This window comes from Aquila chrysaetos, chromosome 9 (assembly GCF_900496995.4).
Source record: "Aquila chrysaetos chrysaetos chromosome 9, bAquChr1.4, whole genome shotgun sequence".
Lineage (NCBI taxonomy): Eukaryota > Metazoa > Chordata > Aves > Accipitriformes > Accipitridae > Aquila > Aquila chrysaetos.
The window spans coordinates 29,775,456-29,795,650 of NC_044012.1; the positions used below are offsets into that span (position 1 = coordinate 29,775,456).

Sequence of the window (20,195 nt, forward strand, 5' to 3'; positions counted from 1 at the left end):
ATCACCTTCTGGAGACACCTCCAAGAACTGTTCTTTTGTGACCAACTTTTTCTGTAAGAGGCCATCATCCGCCTTTATGGACAACTTGGAAGCAAAACTAACTTCCCACTTTTGGTCTTTACCAACTGCATTTACAGGCTGTACCTTATCAATTACAAATTTTGAACTTTGATTCCTGGAAGTTAAGTTCACTTCTTCATCCTCATCAACGATGAAAGTTTTCTTCCTAGTGAACTCCACAGGTGAATTTACAAACTTATCTGAAAGAAAGCTGCTAGGATTTCCCCAGTAAGGAGGGCTGAACTTTCTGTCTTTGGACTTTTGTTTATCAAATTCAGGGCTACATGATTCCAGTTTCTCTTTGCTCTTTTCATTTAGAATTAATTCCTCTGGCCTGCAGTACTCTTCTGCACAGTCACCTTGTTTGTTATTAACAGAACAGCGATCTGATCCCTTCCACGCTTTCCAGCTATAGGAAGAAGTCATCCTATCTGACACACTTCTTTTGTTCTTTGATTTCTCCCTACTAAGTGAGCTGTGATCTCCAGAGAGCTTGTCTTGAACATTACTGGTCTTCACTGATTCTTCTTTATATTCTGCCATAAGTGCATCAATATCAAGAATTTGGGATCTGTAACCATCCTCAGCCTTCCTTCCAGGTAAATCATAATTATTTTCATTCCTTTTCTGGGGGACTAGTTCACTGTCTTTATGTAACTGTGCAAAACGCAGGGGGGATCTGGGTTCATGGTAAGAGGAGACTTTTCTTTTGCCACTTTTGAGATCAGTTTGAGCTGTATTTTCCAGATCCTGTTTTAACAGGAAAGCATCAACATCTATAATTTTCTCTTTAGAATGATCCAGACCTCTTTCACGATACTGGTGGTTATCTTTCCTAGATACATGAAAATTACCAAATGCAATGTTTTTGGAAAAGATGTCATCTTTGTCTCCTTCTTTGACCCAATCCTTGTTAATATGCACTTCCCGTGAGTCTTCTCTACAAGTTGTACTCATGAAATTTTTATTTGATTGCTGCAATAAAGGTTTGGACCTTCCCGGAAAAACAGGGTCCAGATTAATTACTGCTCCCTCACTTGAGCTAGAAATTTTATTAGTTTCACTTGCACTAGGAGTACCAACAAAACTTTTCTCTTTTTTGTTACCAGCAATCTGGTAAGTCACTGCAAAGTAAGTTGCCTTTGGCTCAAAGGCAGAACGTTGATTTTTCAAATAATCATCAGGACTGCCAAGAACAGTTTGGTTTGCCTCATTCCCTTCCAGCCCTTCTTTGCTTTTTTTGCTTCTCTTTTTAACTGAGCTTTCATTCAATTGCAATGAATCTGTCCGACTCAGCCTTTTGATATTTTCAGGAGTGAGCCAGACGACTTCTTCCATCTTGATAGAATCCTGAGGCAAGGTCCTCCTTCTCCACCTTTCAGAAATCTTCAAGTCAGAAACACTACTTTCTGGTTCTCCTTACTTTTTCTTCTGGATCTATTACTCTGATTTTTTCACTGTTTTCATGAGCTGTACTATCTAAGTTAAAGTCTTGTTCTTTGCAATTTAAGTCTAGACTTTTCCTTAAACCAAAGGCCCTAGATTCCTCTTTATTAATGGTTAGTACTTTTGTATCTGGATGGTGGCTACTGGAACATTTACAAAATTGTCCACTTGAAAGCACTGAAGCAGACTGGGCCCCATGTTTATTTACACTTGTTGAAATAACTTCACGATCAAAGTTGGTTCTGAATTCATAGCTGTCTGCCCCACCTGATCTAAAACCCCTTTTCTCAGAAGAGCATTTCATCATATTAGACCTCTCTGTTTTATCCATGGAAGAGATTTCACTCTTATCATTTTTAATTTCAGAATGTAGTTTGTTTACTTTTTCATTCATTCCCAAACATTTACTTTTGTTTGTAGAATAAGGTATTTTCTCAGCTATTAATACTGGATCAGTTTCAGTTTTATCAGAGTCTTTCTTCTGTTCAGGTAAAGTGCATTCACTGGAGAAAAGATCATTAGGTTCTCTCAACACAGACTTGCTTGTAAAAACTTTTGTGTCTCTAGCTTCTGAAATAATGCTATCTTCTTTCAAGTAGAGAGTTTTACTATTTGCCCTAGCTGACTGACCAGTGTGTAAAATATCCTCATCATTTTTATTCTCTTTCACAGATGATTTTCTAGTTCTGAGTGTCATGGCCTTTTTTTCAGGAGCCATTGTAATGGCTTCACTAAGAGCTCTTTCACCACACGCCTGAAAGACTTCATATCTCGGCTCTATTCTTTGGTAAATTAGAGAGTCTTCTACATTTTTAGGAGTGGCTTTTTCACTTTTCTCAACCAAAGATTTTTCTAAGAGAATTCCTGGAGTCATCTTCTTGTCTTCATTTGAACAAGCTGGTTTTCCACTTTTTTCTACATCTGTTATATGTTTTGATGAATCAGACTGCTTGTCATACTCCTTCTTTACACTAGTGGTTTCCTCCACTCCTCCCATCCATGATCGTCTGTTGTGCCCCGAAGTCACCACATCATGCTTTGCCTCAAGCTCATTACTCATTTTCAGTGCAGAATCAGTTCCAGGATGATCAGCAGCAACGTTATGCCTCTGAACATTATGGTCAAACATGGTGGCTCGGACAGTTTTAATGTAGGTCTTTTCCACAAGTGTGGTTGGTTTTAATTTTTTTTCCAAGTTGCTTGTGAATGAGACAGAATTTTCACTTTGCTGAGAAAAATGCTGACCATCTCCAAGGAAGCTTCCTTTCCTCTCTACCTGATCAGATTTATTTGTTATTTTTAAAATCTGCCGGGGTTTCCAAGGGTTCCCAGTAGCATGTGCTTCAGTGAAATCTGTGCCATATGCAAGCTTGATCTCCTTACTCTGGAACAAGAAAATCCAGCAGTTAAGATAGTTTATTTTAAAAATGTGTAATAAAGTTTATTTTAAAACTTACTTGCACCTACTCTGTGCAACACAGCCTGCACAAGTTAAACACATCCATGTTCTCTGAACACAAAATCCATTGAGACCAAGGTAATCTAAGCAACTGTGTAGCTCTAGCTCCCAAAACTTGATTATAACAAAATTATCTCATAGCTTGATTTTTACTTTTAATACAAAAAAGGAAAAATGTATGAAGTGTTGATACATGAGATGCATGACTCTGAGTTCCTGAGCTCAGATTTCACAAGACATTTTAATCTGCAATGAATTTATACCCACATCATACTCCAGAGAAGGCAACACAGGCAAAAATAGTACAAAACTGCAGAAGGTTCATAACCTCAGCTACCACAGAAACACTTATGAACATTTATGCTGCAAGCCCTACAGAAATTCAAGTTCAAAAGCAAAGCATAGAACAGCACCACAGGGATGTAGCCACCTTCAGAAGTCTAAACTCCTGGGAGACACCAAAACCACTGTATTTTGTCAAAACTGTCTTTCAAATATAGCTGTTCACTAACTAAATAGTTACATGGTCAGTAACTGTAAGGAACATGAGGATCTGAGTAAATATCACAGCTGGAGCTGCTCAGCTAAGAAGAAGGTTAAGGCTGACCTGAAGTAAAAAGAGAAAGCAGGAATTAATATTTATTGCCAATTCTTTACTATTATCTACTTGCAGGAAATACAACTAGCATCCTGAAAGCTGTTATTTTTAATAACATTTGTTGAAAACGCACAGCATGCAGATAATAAACAGAATCACAGAATACTCCCCAGTCCTACAAGAGTTCAATCTTCAAGTTTCAAAATTTAAAACTTGGAATTGATTTAAGATTCTCTTTAAAAAAAAGCTCAAGAATGTCAGAAAATCAACACTAAAGACATTTATAAATAAAGATTTTTAAACGTAACCTACATTCTTCTAGGAATTCAAAGGAATTTTTTTAATTCTACTTCATTGTCAGATTCTGAAAACAGCACTCCCATTAATGAAAGATTTTCTTTTTAAAACAAATTGACCTTCTTTAAAATGATATTAAACTACAGAAACTTTGTGTCTAGCTGCTAGTTTCCTTATCATACATTCCTATCTTAAACCTAGACAGGAAAAAAGCACAGCCATGAGAACTCACAAGAAATACCCTTAAAACTACATTAAATCACCGATACTAAGAAGTGTCAGGAGAGAAGTTATGTCTTGCAACACCAAATTGTACCTTAGAAACAAAGACAACCTAACAGCTTTTACAGCAAATCAGAACTTTCTGTATAATACTTTATTGTCAAAACTTCCAAGTTAAATGTTATTTAGGAGACTGATGTGAAACATACAGCTTGTATTTAATAAGGAGTTGTGACTTAGATGTAGAAATACACTACACTAATGCTATGCTTAGAGAAAATAAAGGATAATCACTGCACAAAACCACAACAGCCATAGTCGATTCACTATGGGTTTTCATGCTTTAAAAGTCCCTTTAGAATAGTATATAAAATACTTTTCACTCTATACCACTGCATGCATTTAACAGCATGCATATTTAACTTTTAAAAACTCAACAGACATGATACTCCCATACTTTATCAGCATGTCCTAAAGATAGACTCACACAAGTAAACCTATTAGGATTATGTAATTCTTAATACTCTCAATACCCATCAAAGTCATTGATTGATAAAGACACACAGGACACAGGACAGTGCTCTCTGCCTTCTAAATGCAAACCCAGCTAGAGACCACATCAGCTGATGCCATTTTCTTACTTTTTGATTTTCTTGCATTTCATTGATAGAGTCGTTTCTAGTTTCAGCAGGTTTCTCGGGCTTTGCTTCACTGCTTGACGTCGGACTTGAAAACCTAAGACAAAAGACTTCCGTTACTTCTTTTAGTCCAGTTAGTTGGTTAGCAGGTACACTTCCTACCAAAGCAGACTGATAGAATTACACCACCAAATACAGTTACTTACTATGAAATAGTGATGTTTCTCCTTTAAGAAATACAATGCATTGGATAATTTCTATCTAGACCAAAGGATTGTTGTTTCCCAAAAAACAGTTAGTTATGCAGCTTGTTGTATAGTATAAGATTTAGAGATACATAGAGGTATAGTGAAAGAGACACTAACACTCTCATGCCTCGGTTAAATTTCTTTCCTTTTTTTTTTGATCACAATGTTAAAAGACCAAGGTTTGCTGAAAAATTCTACTATTCCACTGTTCATAAAGCAGGTCCTGTTAGCCAAACATCTGCTGCATTCATTATGCAAAGCACACTTCCTTTACACTACCAAAACCCGTTATCCTTCTTTCCTTATTCCTTTGTCATCACATACAGAACATGAACTATCCAGACTAGTACCAGGCCCTGCACTATGGCCTCAGATAGTGTTGTAAAGTGCACAAAGTGCTCTCTCATTCATGTCACAAACAAATTTTTATGATTTTGAATAATCAATTACCCAACTTTGTACTGAGAGAATACATTTTACCTTGGACTAAATCTCTTTTTACGGGACAAGGTTTGGTTTTTTGTTTTTTTTTTTTTTTTTGCATGCAAAAATTAGCAGATCTTGTATTACTCTAACAACACTGCTCATTGCCACACCTTAGGCAGGGTAGACATCATAGATCTTTAGGCTTTAATACGACAGCAAAATAAGATTCCTGTCTGGCTGAAAACCTGATACTCTATACCACTGTCAAAGACATGGTAACCATTCTTTTGCTTTCTCACAAATATATAAGCTTGAAGTCTACAATGCTCACCTCAAGATTTCAAAATGCATGAAATTTTAATAATAGTTATACAGTTACAGTAACATGCAAAGGCAACAATATTGACAGCATATTTTTTTTTGGCAGCTGTTGTCAGGGCATATTTCATTAAGTTTTCTTTTTTTTTTTGAGGCAGGAAAAGGTGGGAAAGGGGCTCAAGAATAACAGTATAAAGAATAATTACATTTAGTAGAACCAAAATGATCAGTTATTGTACTGAGAGAGCAAGTTTTACTGAATGTGATGAAGTTAAGAGGATTAAATAGAATTTCTCTGCAACCTACATCTTTGTTAAGTCCGCAGAAAGTGGTCGTGATTGAAGTGACCTGCGTAGATTTCCTGGCTTAACATCAGTATTTTCTGTTGTCAGTTCTTTGATTCTCTGTTGGATGTTAACACATCTGTTTTCCTTCTCAGCAGCTGATGGGAGAAGCTCTGTATCCATTGAGGTACTGGGATTTTCTGAAGTAAACAAACTAATGTGTTTTTTAACACTACCTCTTATGACATTATTCTCTTTTTCTGAGGAAGCTGCAGGGCTTTCACAGCCTAGAAACATATACGTCTCCTTCTGATCTGGTCTTTTCCCCCCTTTATTAGTTCTGCTTTCAATAGTGGTTTCATGGCTTCTTTCAGAACTGTGCAAGCTAGTCGTTATTTCTGGTTTTGTCTCAATTTGTTCACTTTTAGATTTAAGCTTTGTTTCCCATATGTATTTTCCATTATTTAGGATGCCAATGTCCTGACTACTGCACTTCAAATTTGTTTTAGAAGAACTGCCTTTATGAAACTCAGTTTCTTCAGTTTTTGGCCCCATTTCAGACTGATCGTGACAGTCAACATCAGTAAAAGAAATTACTGATACATTCTCCTTGCTTTCATGAGATGAACAAGTCTTCTTGCAAGAAGAAAGATCTTTATGTTCAAACTTAGCTGTCAGGTCCATGGACAAAGGCCTTGGTTTTCTAACCCAGGATTTCTCTGTAGAAGATTCTTCCTCAGAAGCTTCCACAGTGCGATGCTTTTGATCTCGTAATGATTCCAGAAAAATAGCAGATACTGGTCTATGTTTTGGCCTTTGCTGTATATCAATAGAGAAATCACCTTTACTGTAGATATTATTTGCATCATCATTGTTTTTCTCCCCTGGATGAACTTCACAAACATCTTTTTTTTCACCAGTTTTGAGGGAGTTCCAAGAGACTGGTCTAAGACTGGAGGAAAGCGATACCTGCCTATGAAGAGACCCTTCAGGATTCCTGGATGTCTCAGACAGCTGAGATGGTTTCTCCTGCTTCATGTTGCACTGAAGCTCTTTTGTTTGCATAGTACTAAATACTCTGTGGTCATCAGCAGCCCTTTTTTCTTGGGCCAGGCTTACCTTTGATTGCTCTGTGCCTGCTGTCTCAAAAAGAATGACAGTATTCGCACTGGGACCCGTGTAGAAGGTCATGTTTGTGACTACTTCACTGCCAGCCTTATTTTCATCTTCAATTACTTTCTGATCTACTAATGGAGGAACATTTCCACTTAATACCTTAACAGATGATGTTTCTTCAGTGGCCTTTCTAATAAGACTACTTGATCTGAAAGCTGGAATAGGTGGTTTTACATTCGCAAAACTATCTGAAGATTTCTCTTTAGAAAAAGGCTTTGGGAAAAGTCTTGGCCTTGATCCTAGCGACGGCATTGTTGCAGATCTCAAAGTACTCCCAAACTTGTTCTTCTCTTCAAGAGTTAGTGATGCTGAAGCCTCCTTTGTCTTGTTACTTGCATCTGAAAGCACACTTACATACACACGCTGTGATTTATCCTCATTTCTGATTTCATTTAAGTCAGGTACTGTCGTCAAAGACGCCAAAGTAGAATTTATTTCTACTCTTGTTGCCATAGTTTTAATTACGCATTCAACAGAATTGAAAAAATCCAACAAGGAAAAAGAATCTGCAAAAAAAGAAAGAAAATTCAAGTATTGATGTAGAGTCAGCATGAACATCAAATAACATCATTCTAATTTAAATTCACAAGGTGGCTAAACTCAGATTAAGGTGCCTTTCGGATATGCTGTTTACAGAGTCTATCATATAATGAAAGACATACTGTTCCTCCTCCTCTCAAAAAGCAGCAAGAAACACCATTATTCATTGATTACACCTAACAACCAAAGAATACATCACAAAACCCAGATACTTAAAGAAATTAACATCTTTTCTGAAGCAGACATCTCAATGTTAACATACAAACATCAACTCCTTTTTATAATATAAATAGCTGGCCGGACTCATTGAGTACATACTTTCAAACTATCAAAAAATATCAAGATTGGTGTGACTGAAAGTGTTACTTGTTATCTATTAGCTAAGGCCTACAATTAAACAACGGAAATAAACGCATAATCTACAAAACTCTAAAAGCTTTGCTACCACTTACCATAATTTGCATTTTCTGCTGCAACCAATCCGTACAACCCGATTCACTTCTCATAGTGAAAACAAGATCTCGGTCACCAAGATGACATTCAGAACAGGGGAAAGTGATCACTTCAGCAACACTGATCAGACCTCTCCTGCAAAAAAACAAAGAGCGTTCAGATTCAAGTGTGGCACGTACCCAGATCTACACAGGTAATACCACATGAGACAAAAATCCTGAGCATTTTAAGGAAAAAAGCTGGCTCCCATTTTGAAGTATAAAGTCACCTGATTTAACTGTATAAAGCAAAAGAATGTTTATTTTTCAGACAGTTATTAAATAATCAAGAAGAAATTATCACCTAAAGCCTGAAAGGTGTAACTGAAAGGTGAAGGGTAAATAACTTGGTCTGCACAATAGACAGACCAAATTTGAACATAGCTAAAACCACATTTCAGTGAGTACAGTACTGTTTGCAAATTCAAGTGTTGTCAATCACTGGTTAAACAGAGCACTCTGTATTACTGTAATCTCAATTACTGCAATTTACTTTCTATTGTAAATCTCCTGTGACAACAGTATGTGAAGTGCTACCTGAGAAGCTGACCTTCAAACAGCTGATTTTCAATCAAAATATGACTTTTACCATGACAAAGCAGTTTTTCCAGTATCTCACCAACAAAGGCAGGAGATTAGCTTTGGCTTTAATTATATTCTTACTGCAGAGATGAGGGAAAACCAGCAGTAATTAGAATACCAGCAACAAGAAGTAACCTGAATTTTTCCTAATAAAAAGTATATTTAAACTTTGTAGCAGATGGAGGTGGCTATGTAAGGTTAGATGCGTCTTTTTTTTTTTTTTTCCTTTAAAAGCTGTCATACTCTTAATTTTTAGGAAATTCATACTGTATGTCATAGTCTTTCACTCAGGGGCTCAATTTTGTGCTGCTACCCTCTTGTCTACTTTTGGGCAGTCTTTGGACTCCTCTCTCCTGATCTATTTTGGTGCATATTTACCTTACTAATATGCCGATTTGTAGATTCTGTGGAAAATGGAGCCCCCTGCATATGAATATTAAAAAAACCCAGAATATTGCCTTCCTGAGTCTGCAGTCTGGAAAAATGGTTATTTCACCTTCAGCTTCCCTTGAATAGACTAACACCACACTGGCACCATAAATTGCAGAGATTTATTTTTGTCCCTTGCATTTAGGCCTTCCTCTCTCAGGCAGGCTAATGACCTCTGTTCACCTTGCCTGTTCCCTTTCATCTTTCAATCCACTTGAAATTCTGCCTCAACTACTTCCACACTATGCTAGTCCCCTTCGAGTCCATGACCTCTCCTTTCCAAAATGGTCACTAACCCAATCAGCTTATCAGAATCAATCCGTCCCTTCCACAATCTCACAGATCTTAATGAAATCTTCCTCCCTCTCCCACTTCTTATTCTAAGAAACATCATCAAAATCCGATTAAAATGCTCTCACATTCCAAGGATGCAAAGGTTTTGTGAAAAGCAGTTACGCTCTAAAAGTAAAATAGTAACACTTGCTGAAATAAGGGCAATGCTAACAGGAAATGCCACAAAGCAAAAAAATAAGCTGTAAAAACAGCATGTCTTGCAGTATTTGAGAGTATGTTTGCTCCTATCATTCTGTAGTGCTTTTTCTTTGGAAAAGAAGGAGGGAGTACAGAGCTTCTTAAATGGAATAAAACTTGATCCTCAACGGAACGCAAGGCAGTGAGTATACAATGCAGGACATAATCCTTGCTAACAGCATACAACTCGTTTCTCCAACCAACATTCCTAAACCACAATTTACCCGTTCTCATGATATTTGTTCCTTAGTTTTATTACACTACACTTCAGCTTTACAGGATCCCATTTTTTTCTACATGATCTAGTGAAGTCAGTGTTCAGGTTTTAAGTTCTTATTGCTCAGATACCCTACAACTGATATGTGGCCCAAAACAGACAAGTTTTCAAAAAAGGAAAACAAAATATTTGGGGGAAAAAATATCACCCAATTTTGAAAATTATAAAGCTCCTAGAATTTCAAAAAGCTGTACAATTGATAAAGGCAAATCATGTTATCAATGCCACATATAACATCCACTAGACATTGTGTCTTAGTTTTGAAATACACACCTTGGTTTAGATAAATGTGCAATAAAATACTATCTAGTCAAGTTGGCAATGCACAAAATTTTGGGGAATTTTAAAAAATCAGCTGTAAACTAAATCGCACGAGAATTTTAGATACTATTAATATTTAGTATTACCACTGTAATTGTACTATTACAATTGTAAATCCCTCATTGTCAGCTCATATGTTCTTCCCTTCCCTGACCTGCCTCAGTTGAGGGACAGTCAGCCAAGTCGCACATGCTGCCATGGCCACACCAGCTGCGCTGTCCCACGCCGCCACACCGTCCTCTACATGTCCCCACTCCATTCAGCAAAGCACCCAAGTCACGTTGTCACCTTTTCTGGGCACTACTTTTCTTTGTGCTCCCTAAGCTTCAGTCATGATCCCCTAGGCTGTTCTGGGGTGCATTCTGCATGCACAAATGAAATTATAAATGGCACTGAAATATATTTTGAAATTCTTCCTGCTTTTAATGAAAAGAATGGCACACGAAGGCCTGGCTCTTTGCCTGCTGCTCTTCTTCCTCAGCTTCAAAACAACTGCAACTGTGATTTTTCCTAGGCAAAGCTGAACCACTACAGGGTGTTACAGATGCACATGCAAACACCACTCCAGGCTCAAACTGAGTCTTAAAATCTTAATGTCTTGAGGTATTGCTTGGATTTTTAATTAAACAATCTATCTTTACAAAGATTATTAACATTGCTCATTAGAAATCAAAATGGATTATTCACTTCAGTGTTGTTTTTGCAAAAATCATAAGTGAAACGCTTTACCCAAAACACACCCTTTATATTTAGCATTTGCCTGCCCTGCCTTGCCCACCAGCAGCACACAGAACTATTATTTACATCAGTGGTAATTCCTTTAAGCCTATTAGGACAACAGGAGCAGCAGCCTGCAGATAATTTTTCCACCATGAATCACGTGATTATTGCCAACCTCCTTGCTCATAAATAACAATGTTTTAAATGACACAAAGCAAAATAATCTATAATCTGTCCCTGAACCTCACAGCAGATAAACAAGTCCATCTGTCTTTTGTAAGGATGGAAAGCATAAAAATTCCACAGAGAAAAATATCTCTGCTATAAAAAAAAACCTAAACAAAAAAAACCCACACACCAAAAATAGTTTATAAAATTGAAAACAACCAGAAAGCATGGCTCCAACAGTGAATATCCGTTTCTGTTCATACCAAGAATACTCCAGTAGAAAACTACCAAATAAACACAAGATTTTCCTTCTTTAGACACAACTTTGCCAGCAAATCTGCTACCAGTATAAAAAAATTACTCCTAGTGTGTAAATACAGGAAGAGATTTTTGTAACTACATATATTAGCACCTTCTGAAAACACAGCTTTGCCAATGACTATATATTCATCTGTCCGGCAGGTTTTCATTGCTATAGCAAGCCACAGGTGCTACTGAAAACAAATGCAATGACCATATATGCTGCACAGACACAAAACAAGGTAAGATTTTTTTCATTCCTTCTACAAAAGACTTCCCTGCTGTCTTAAGTGTTTCAGTCTTTAAAAAAAAAAAAAAAAAAATTTTCTTTTTTTTTTTTTTTCCCCTTTCCTCACTGACCACATATTGGCATCAGTCTACAGCAATTCGTATCAGTTATCCTAAGCAATCATCCTTCTGCTGTTTCCTACAACACTTGGAGAGTTGCTGATTGGATTAAATAAGAATTAACAGAGCAGATCCTATCACTTAATGTGCACGTATGAAGAAAAGAGTAACTCAACCATGTGTGTGAATACTCTCAAGAACATAAGATTTACTATAGCACAACCAAAATAACACAAAGAGAAAGAAAAACCTTTTCTGAAACTTTCATAACTAAGTAGATGCAACTAATTCAGGGGAAAAAAAGGCTTTTTCTATTCTTGGATTTAAGCCTGATTCGCATTATTAGTACCGTCATTCACTGAAATGGGATCCATCAGTTGTATTTAAGAGGACATACAGGGTCTCTTAAAGAGAAAGATTAACAAAAATACTGTCCTACTGGCTCTAATTTTTAAAAATATCCCTGGACAAATTTATTCACAAAGTAAGAACAGGTAATACAATGCATTTAAATGATCTTTACCCAGACTCACAGTGAGAAGTTCAGTAGAACAAGGCGCTTGTTCTGCTTCTCAATAATCAAAATTAACAGGTTGAGAACTAAAAATACATATTCCAAATCTCACAAGACAGATATGACCTGCAAATCTCCATAGATCTTTAATACTAATATTCCAAAGCATTGCAAAATTTAAAATATTCTTTCTCCATTCCCCATGTGCAAGCCTATCTGAAGCCTTTCATGGTTTTTTTTTTAAAAAGTATAAAGTACTGTTCTTTCGGATATTATAGTCCAGTACCATCACAAAGATGAAATACTCCACTGTGACATTTTCTCCCACTGCAGAGAAAGATTAGTGTTTTGTTACATAAAGTGCCCATCCTATAAATAGCAGCATTTACAAGCACTTGTAAATCTCTAATTGCTATTGCCAGTACATTTGCTAACTATCATCACTTGTTAGAGCTTCACTGAGATCTAGACATGCACTAAAGAACAAAGGTATTTTCAACAATCCTTTTGATTATGAGCTGCCACCTCAGTACTAGAGTGAAAACTTTACACCTTATATTTTAATATCCACGTTACAAAGGTAAGGCAGTTAGAAGGGTAACAAATTACAAAGCACCACAAGCAAGTAGCTTCAGTAATTCAAACTGGCCCCACAGAGGCCATAACATTTATAGCAAACCAAAAATTTGATGTTAAATACACTTGCGTGTCCATGTAATGGACAACATAAATCTAAGATTACTTTCTTGATGTAGCAGGACAGTCGAGACAAGCATTCAGGAAAACACATTAACTTATGTTAAAATAGGATTCAACAGCAAAACGCAACTCTCCATAACTAAGACGGAATGCGCTGTGACATCTGTGGGGCAGGGGAAGTCGTCCTCCAAATCTCCTTGAATTTGTGAGACAAAGATCGGTCTGGAGGGAATGACTTGTGAAAAAAATTATATGTAATTGTCTACTTCTGCAGCTGTCAGTCCTATAGAGTTTTCATAACAATGTGCATCACATATAAAAAGTAATTATTAAGGATTAATCTAAAAAAATCAGTCACCACTAGTGAGCAGTAACACCCCTGGTCCTTGTCTGTCCAGCAACGTGTCTGCACTCTGTTGAGAAACAAAAGGCAGTGGGGTGGAACAGACCAGGAACTAGAGGAGTTTGCCTCCAGTTATTTCTAGAAAACAGTTTCAGAATTTCACCCTTTAAAAAGGTCTAGTTGGATTCTGGATTATCAGCCTGCTTGTTCTGTTGCTCTTTCCCCTCAGGCAGCCCAGTTTCCATCATGCAGCGCTGATGGACATAGCGCCCATCACCCTTCCTGCCCAACAAAATGCTCTTCACCAAATGGTTTTAAAGGAAGAATCTATTATTCTTCCCAGCAAAAACAGATCCTTCCAAACATCAACTGCGACCATACTTTCCCCTGCATGGCCATCACATTTATTATCAATTACCCATTTTCAGGGTTTTTAGCACTGAAAAGACCTCCAAAAATTTCTGCACTCTTGAGTTTTGGGGGCAATTACCACTGTTCTACAAGCAATTAAGGACAACTACTCCTCTGTCAAGATAAACTTTGTCAAAACCAGACTCTTGTTTAGGGTTTTTCGTCTTCGTACACATTGCCAGTGTGTTCTCTAAGAGAGAGATCCATCAAGAGCACACAGACTGAAAGAGCACGTTAGGCATTTCCTCTGACCTGTACAACTACCTCATTACATCTCATTCTTCCATAATTTCATTCTCCACAACCCTCCCATTGACAGTTTCAGAGTAAACTCTTTTCCCTTCCAAGTTTCACAGAGGGTCTAATTTGTTTCAAAAGTCTCGTGAGACCGAGCTAGAACAAACCCTAACCAAAGGAAAAATGCTTTGAAATGTTGGTGAATCATCATTTTTTGGTAGCAGATGCTGTGAATCCTCACCCTCCTGAGTGAGTCATCTTTTATTTCCAGCTAGCATTCTGCATGAGGGATTCCACCCGGCTCATTAGTGGGTGGGTATTTTCAGAAAATCCAATTCTTTTGGCAGTTGAAATAGAGAACAAAAGCAAAATCTTGATTTCTGCCAACGGAGGATGACATTGAGCAGGAACAACACGAATTACTGGATAAGGCTGAAGTCAGGCTAAAAGCATGTTTGTGCAGAGGGTTGGTATTCCCAGCAAGCCTCAGAAAGCGCTATTTTGTTTGCTTACGTCATCAAACATTTGCTTTTGCGGTCAGCTTCAACTCCTGTTAATATTCTTTTAGGTTTCATCCTCATAAATGCATTTCAGCCACAAACAAGACCTGCAAATAACTCCCCCCCATTATATGCCGTTTAGCATGAAAAAAAGACATTCCAGAAACAATTGTGTTGCATGCCAGATGAAATATTAATGATCAGGTTTGGCTACAAGCAAGAAAAATTGACTATGGAACTGAAAACAGAAAAAGAAGTCAAACTAAGGCTCTTAAACGAATATGTTCAGTTGTTTCAGGTAGAACTCTATTCTATCGGCAGTTCCCAAAGGTCAGCGGGGTTACATCCCTGACACAACAGTGGGTGGATACTTTAACTGGAAACTAAAATTTCTCCTCAAACATTTTCAGAATCATTATAAATGGTTCCTCCTGGTTAATTTGTAGGAACACCACGGTCATCTTGTTGCAGGAAGCTTAACTTCACTTTTAACTATATTTAAAATAAATTTTTATTAGAATAAGTTTTTCTGCACAGATTCTAAAGGAACAGCGTTAAATCCCCAGCTATTGCTTTTGTATTCTTACACTGTACATCACAAATACAATGAAATTAATCACATACTAATTTATTTATACCTCCTTTGAGTGTATGGTCTCCATGACCTTGCTTTACAAGATGTGAAATTTGGTTCATTATTGTTTCAGAAATACATCAAGTAGCTACTGATCCCTCTGACCTCGAGCAGGCGGCACTTTTGACCATCCTTTTCTAGCTGAAGCCCACAGAGGTGAGGCAGGGCTGCATTTTCTCTAGAGGCTCCAGCTTTGAGTGTGAATGCTCTCATTTGGCAGGCACACCATGGACGCAGCTGAAGGAGAGTAAGGAGATGGATGAGCCAGCTGTCTGCAGCACAGACAGAAATACAGGACTGAAAAAAAAAACAAACCTTTGGCATTCTTCCATTTGATACTCCCCTACAGAATACCATGTTCATTACCATGTTTCAACAGTAAAAGGAGCTTAGAGACCACCCACACCTGGAAATATTTACTGTAATTGTGCATACTTCTTGTCCTCTTGGCAGAAAGGAAAGACAAAGGACAACTGTCTCTTATCTCAGAGCTGACAGGACACAGGCATCACCACTGGATTTTCTGTTTCGCTCACTGCCTTCAGACTTTATAAACAGCAATGATATTATTGGGACAGCTTCTTTCCAGAACACTGGTGAAAACTACATGGACACTGACAATGAAACTATTTAATTCATGGAGCAAATGCAATGTTAAAATACTACTCAGAAAATCTCTGCAGCGAAACACCTTGCGAAGCTTGCCAGCCAGCATGAAAACAAGCAAAGCTAATGAGAACTGGAAAAGGTGCAACACTCCCATTACTCATGAGAGATGGGTCTGCTTCTGACCCGAAGTGGCATGCAAGTCAAAGTATCAAGTCAAACAGATCTGTGGGCTTTGGTTTATTAAAAAAAAAAAATCCACCTACTGGTTACAAAAATAGGCAAGTGCCTTCACAGAACTACTGCTTGCAAGCAAAGGCTATGAAGCCTTCAGAAATAAACCTGACACATCACCCTCTGCACCCAGGAAGGAATCAGAGGGAACAGATCATTTCATAGAAACTGAGCTTCTGAAGGTCACTATATTACAGAAATAGCGTGATGTGAGAAGACATTTCCTGCTTGCCTTTATGCACAGCAGGTGCTTTTGTGTCAGAAGGGACTGTAAGAAAGGACAAAGCCCATAATCCTCTGATCTTCCTCTTCAAATTCTAACAGGATTTCCAGCGCTGGAAAACGCATTTGTAGCCTGGCCTAGTAAACCACCTTCAGAAGGTATAGCCAGCTCGCATTGTTCTGTGATTGACTTGGAATCACCAGTACTAATTTATAAATGCTATGTCTTTTATATGTTCATCTGATTGCTGAAAAAGGGATTAAGGTATTGCCATATGGAGAAAAGAACAAAGGAGTTTCATCAAGACTTTAAGAAAACCTGAGGCTACTGGCCTTAGAGCACTACCTTCAACATGCTAGATCACTTCAACAGTTTAAATCATCTGAAGAAAACCTGAACTCAAAAAATGGAGGACAAAGGAAACAGTGATGTGATAGAAGACCAAAAAGAATCATGACAGACTAAATATTAAATATGTGTGTGTATATATGTATGTGTGCATCTTCTCAGCTTTCCTCCTGTTTTAATCCTCAGGATTTGTTCTCACCACGAAGGTTCAAAGCCAGCTGTCTCAGGCCACTATACAGCCACTGCCAACAATTATTAAACAGCGACTTCGAACTGACCCTGGGAAAATGTCTTTGGGGAAAATGCGGTTTGCTCACAGGGCGGAGCAGAGCCAGACCTGCCAGGCAGCGGGGAGAACATCATCCCTCTATGCAATGAAGCAGAGGTGCAGAGACCCACGTACAGGCCAGTACCTGCTCAGTGCTGCAAGAAGGTGAAGAGCTGTGTAACCACCACAGCCCCAGTTCTGCACACATACAAGGGCGGGGGTATGACTAACATCTGTATTTGAGGTGTAAGCATTAAGATTCCTTTGCTTCTGCAAAAAGAAAGAGGATTTACACTGTATTAGTTTTATACCTGTACTTGTCTTGAAGGACAGATTCTGAAGCTGCACAATCACTAGCTAAAAGACTCATTCACGAATAGCACATGCCACCTACAGACAAAATACTTAGAGCAAAGATGCTCTAATAGATTATGCTGTTTCTAAGCTTTCACCTAGCTAAAAAGAAATTTGTCATTGCCTAATCTTGTTACGAATGTTTATGTTCTTCTTCAGCTCTTACAGCTATACCATTTGATGTCTTCACTGGCTGATTTTCCACTTGCTTCCTTAAAAAAAAAACATACACTAAGAAGCTCTGTGTCCAACAGCTTTGGATTTTGCTCCTAACTACACATTTTCTTTCAATACAGACAGCCAATACCGTCTAGCAGCAATTTCTCCATGCAGTCCACCATTCTACCTTTCAAATATTTGTTAGTCATAACAGAAGCATGTAGTCTAGCTTGGTCAACAAGCAACCATACTCAAGCCCAAAATACTTGTCGCAAGCACTACCCTAGAAATGAACTGCAGCATAATGGGAGAAAGACACTGTGAACTGGCCCTGCTCTAACCAGGGGGTTGGACCAGATGATTCCCAGGAACGGATTATTCTGTTCCATGAACAAATGAACAATTTCTAAGCCTGCTCCTCTAAGTTGTAGCCACCTTTGTCTTAAAGAACAAGCTTGCCACAAAGCTGCACCATGGCAGCACCTATCTGAAGTGGACAATAATGACATCTCACTGTTACCATTGGAAAAGACAAACACCATGACAACAGGCTGACAGAATTAGCATTAATAAACAACACAAGTTCTCGCTTCCCCCCATTCGCATGCCAAGGCAGGCAGGTGGTCCCACAGAGCAGCTTTCAAAGGCACTGCCAGCAGGGACACCAAGTGCTGACACCAGAACAACGCCTTGCACCAAGCTTTGCTTCTCCAAGATTCAGCTCAGAATTACCACAGGATGCAACTGAGCATGCTGGGTACAAACATTAAAAAAAAGCTGTAGGCACTATCTAGCAAACTGTGACTAACGACATTCTTAACAGCTGAAAATAACAACAGTGGCAGCGCATATAACACTGAATTGCCTAGAAAGGGGGAAGCACCTCTGTCCCAAGCGCTGGGGTCTGCAGGCACAGGGCTGACTGGCACTGCCAAGACAAACCCCAGCTTCACTGACAAGCTTCCTTTTGTGCACCAGCAGGAGCAGATCCCAACATGACTCTCTCAGACATGTGAATACAGAGGAGTTTTTATGACTGACCCTTTTTTATGCGTGGTCCCCATAACCCAGGAATATTTAAGGCAAAATGGAGGGAATAGTAGAAATTAAATTGGACTTGAGTTTACATGTCATTGGCATCAACTCTGGGGGAAATTTTCCAGTGCACTCAACAACAGCCTGCCCACGTTGAAAATCCAACTTCACCACCAGTTCTGGTAGGCCAACACCACACAGGATGGAAAATACGGGTCTCAGCTGTTTTACCCAGCACATTTTTTATGATGCAGGGTCGGTTATCCGATAAAATCCTCCTTTGCCCAAGCTCTTGCTCCTATAGCAGCAATTCAAATGCTTTACATAAAAGATGACCCAATTTTGAACAAGCCAATTATTAACAATCTTAAACTGGATTAATTTTACTCTAGTTATGCCTTTCAGTATACAGATGGAGCCATTAAAACTCAATCAAATTCAAATGGACGTGACCATCAGATTTACAATTTCCCATGTCCCATAAATATTGAAAAAATTACTAGACTAGCAAGAGATGGGTGGATGTATTTTGAGTCAAATAAAATATTGTTATAAAAGCAAAATACTTGGTGGCATTTATCATTCTATGAGCCAAAATCCCTTATGTCATCCCCTGCTCTGAAAAACAATTACACACTTCGAAATTAATCTTTTTGCCTCTCAGGTTGTTAACAATTTTCAGACAGCTCTTTGATCTCTTCCTTGTATACTCAACACAGCATTAATTTGGGCAGGATATGTTACTGCAGCAGGGTTCTGACTCCTGTCAGGCGTCAATAATCTGCCCCAAGCTGCATACCCATAAAAAAGCTGCTATGTCAAGAATGTTTTATGTGCCAGAGGAGCTCCTGCTGCTACCTTGATGATAAGGCTCACATTTTTCCTTCAGTGGTCACATCTAGCTTTTCACATATGCAGGAAATAGTCTAAGGTTTTTTTTCCCCCACCAATGCAACTATCCATTTTGGAGACACTGGCTGTTTTTGCTAATTTGTATGTAAGCTTGGTACCTGCTAGCAGGTTATTGTTATCAGCAATCCACAAAAGTGTTTCCTCTTCCTTCAAAGCGATACAAATCGAACAGAGCATCAGAGGTTTGTGTATGGCTGTGACGAATCAAAGCAGTGACACTGTATTTCTTCCCGTTTCTGAACAAAAGCATGTTTAAGCCAAGAACTCTGACAGCACAAAGCCTGCACATGCACATTACCCATCGTTTACTACCCTTGTTCTTCAGAAACATGATGTTATTCTGCGAAATCAAGGCCTATAATGCATTATTGGTCAACACACTATCTAGAAGTTTTATGACTACAAAACAATCCCCTCCATCTCCCTATATGCTTGAGAAAGCACAGAAAGGGAAAAATTGCCTATTAATTGAAGGGCAACAGTTCAGACACTTAAAATGTTAATATTTTTCTTGAGGGGGGTGGAAGAAAAAGAAAATAATAGCAGAAGCATGAAAAAAACAGCACTGAAATCCAAACCGTGGAGGCACTGAGAACCTGGAAGTGCCTAGCTGTGAACAAACACTTGTGTGGAACACACCCCCACGTCCAGCACACCATGCTAGCAGGGGCATAGAGGGGAGGCGAAGGAAAGCGTTAAGTGGCTGCTTAAACGACACTCACAAGCTTTAGCATAGAAATTAATTTTTAACCACAAGTGAACAGTGTTTTTTTAAACTTTCTGATGAGTTTTAAGCACAGAAGCCACAAACACTCTAACACATCAAAATGAAGATAAAA

At 38.3% G+C, this 20,195-nt stretch overlaps 1 protein-coding gene across 1 annotated transcript in view; it reads right to left on the reverse strand.

The window, feature by feature from the left end:
- Window positions 1-1,458: 1,458 nt before the first annotated feature.
- LOC115345749 (uncharacterized protein KIAA1671-like) overlaps window positions 1,459-20,195 on the reverse strand; it is a 28,774-nt gene continuing 10,037 nt past the window's right edge. The window contains exons 2-5 of the mRNA XM_030025075.2: window positions 8,165-8,300; window positions 6,019-7,678; window positions 4,724-4,817; window positions 1,459-2,890 (exon numbers count right to left, since the gene is read on the reverse strand). Of these exons, the coding sequence (XP_029880935.1) occupies window positions 1,463-2,890; window positions 4,724-4,817; window positions 6,019-7,625 (3,129 nt within the window). The 5' untranslated portion in view covers window positions 7,626-7,678; window positions 8,165-8,300 and the 3' untranslated portion in view covers window positions 1,459-1,462. The remainder of the gene's footprint in view (window positions 2,891-4,723; window positions 4,818-6,018; window positions 7,679-8,164; window positions 8,301-20,195) is intronic.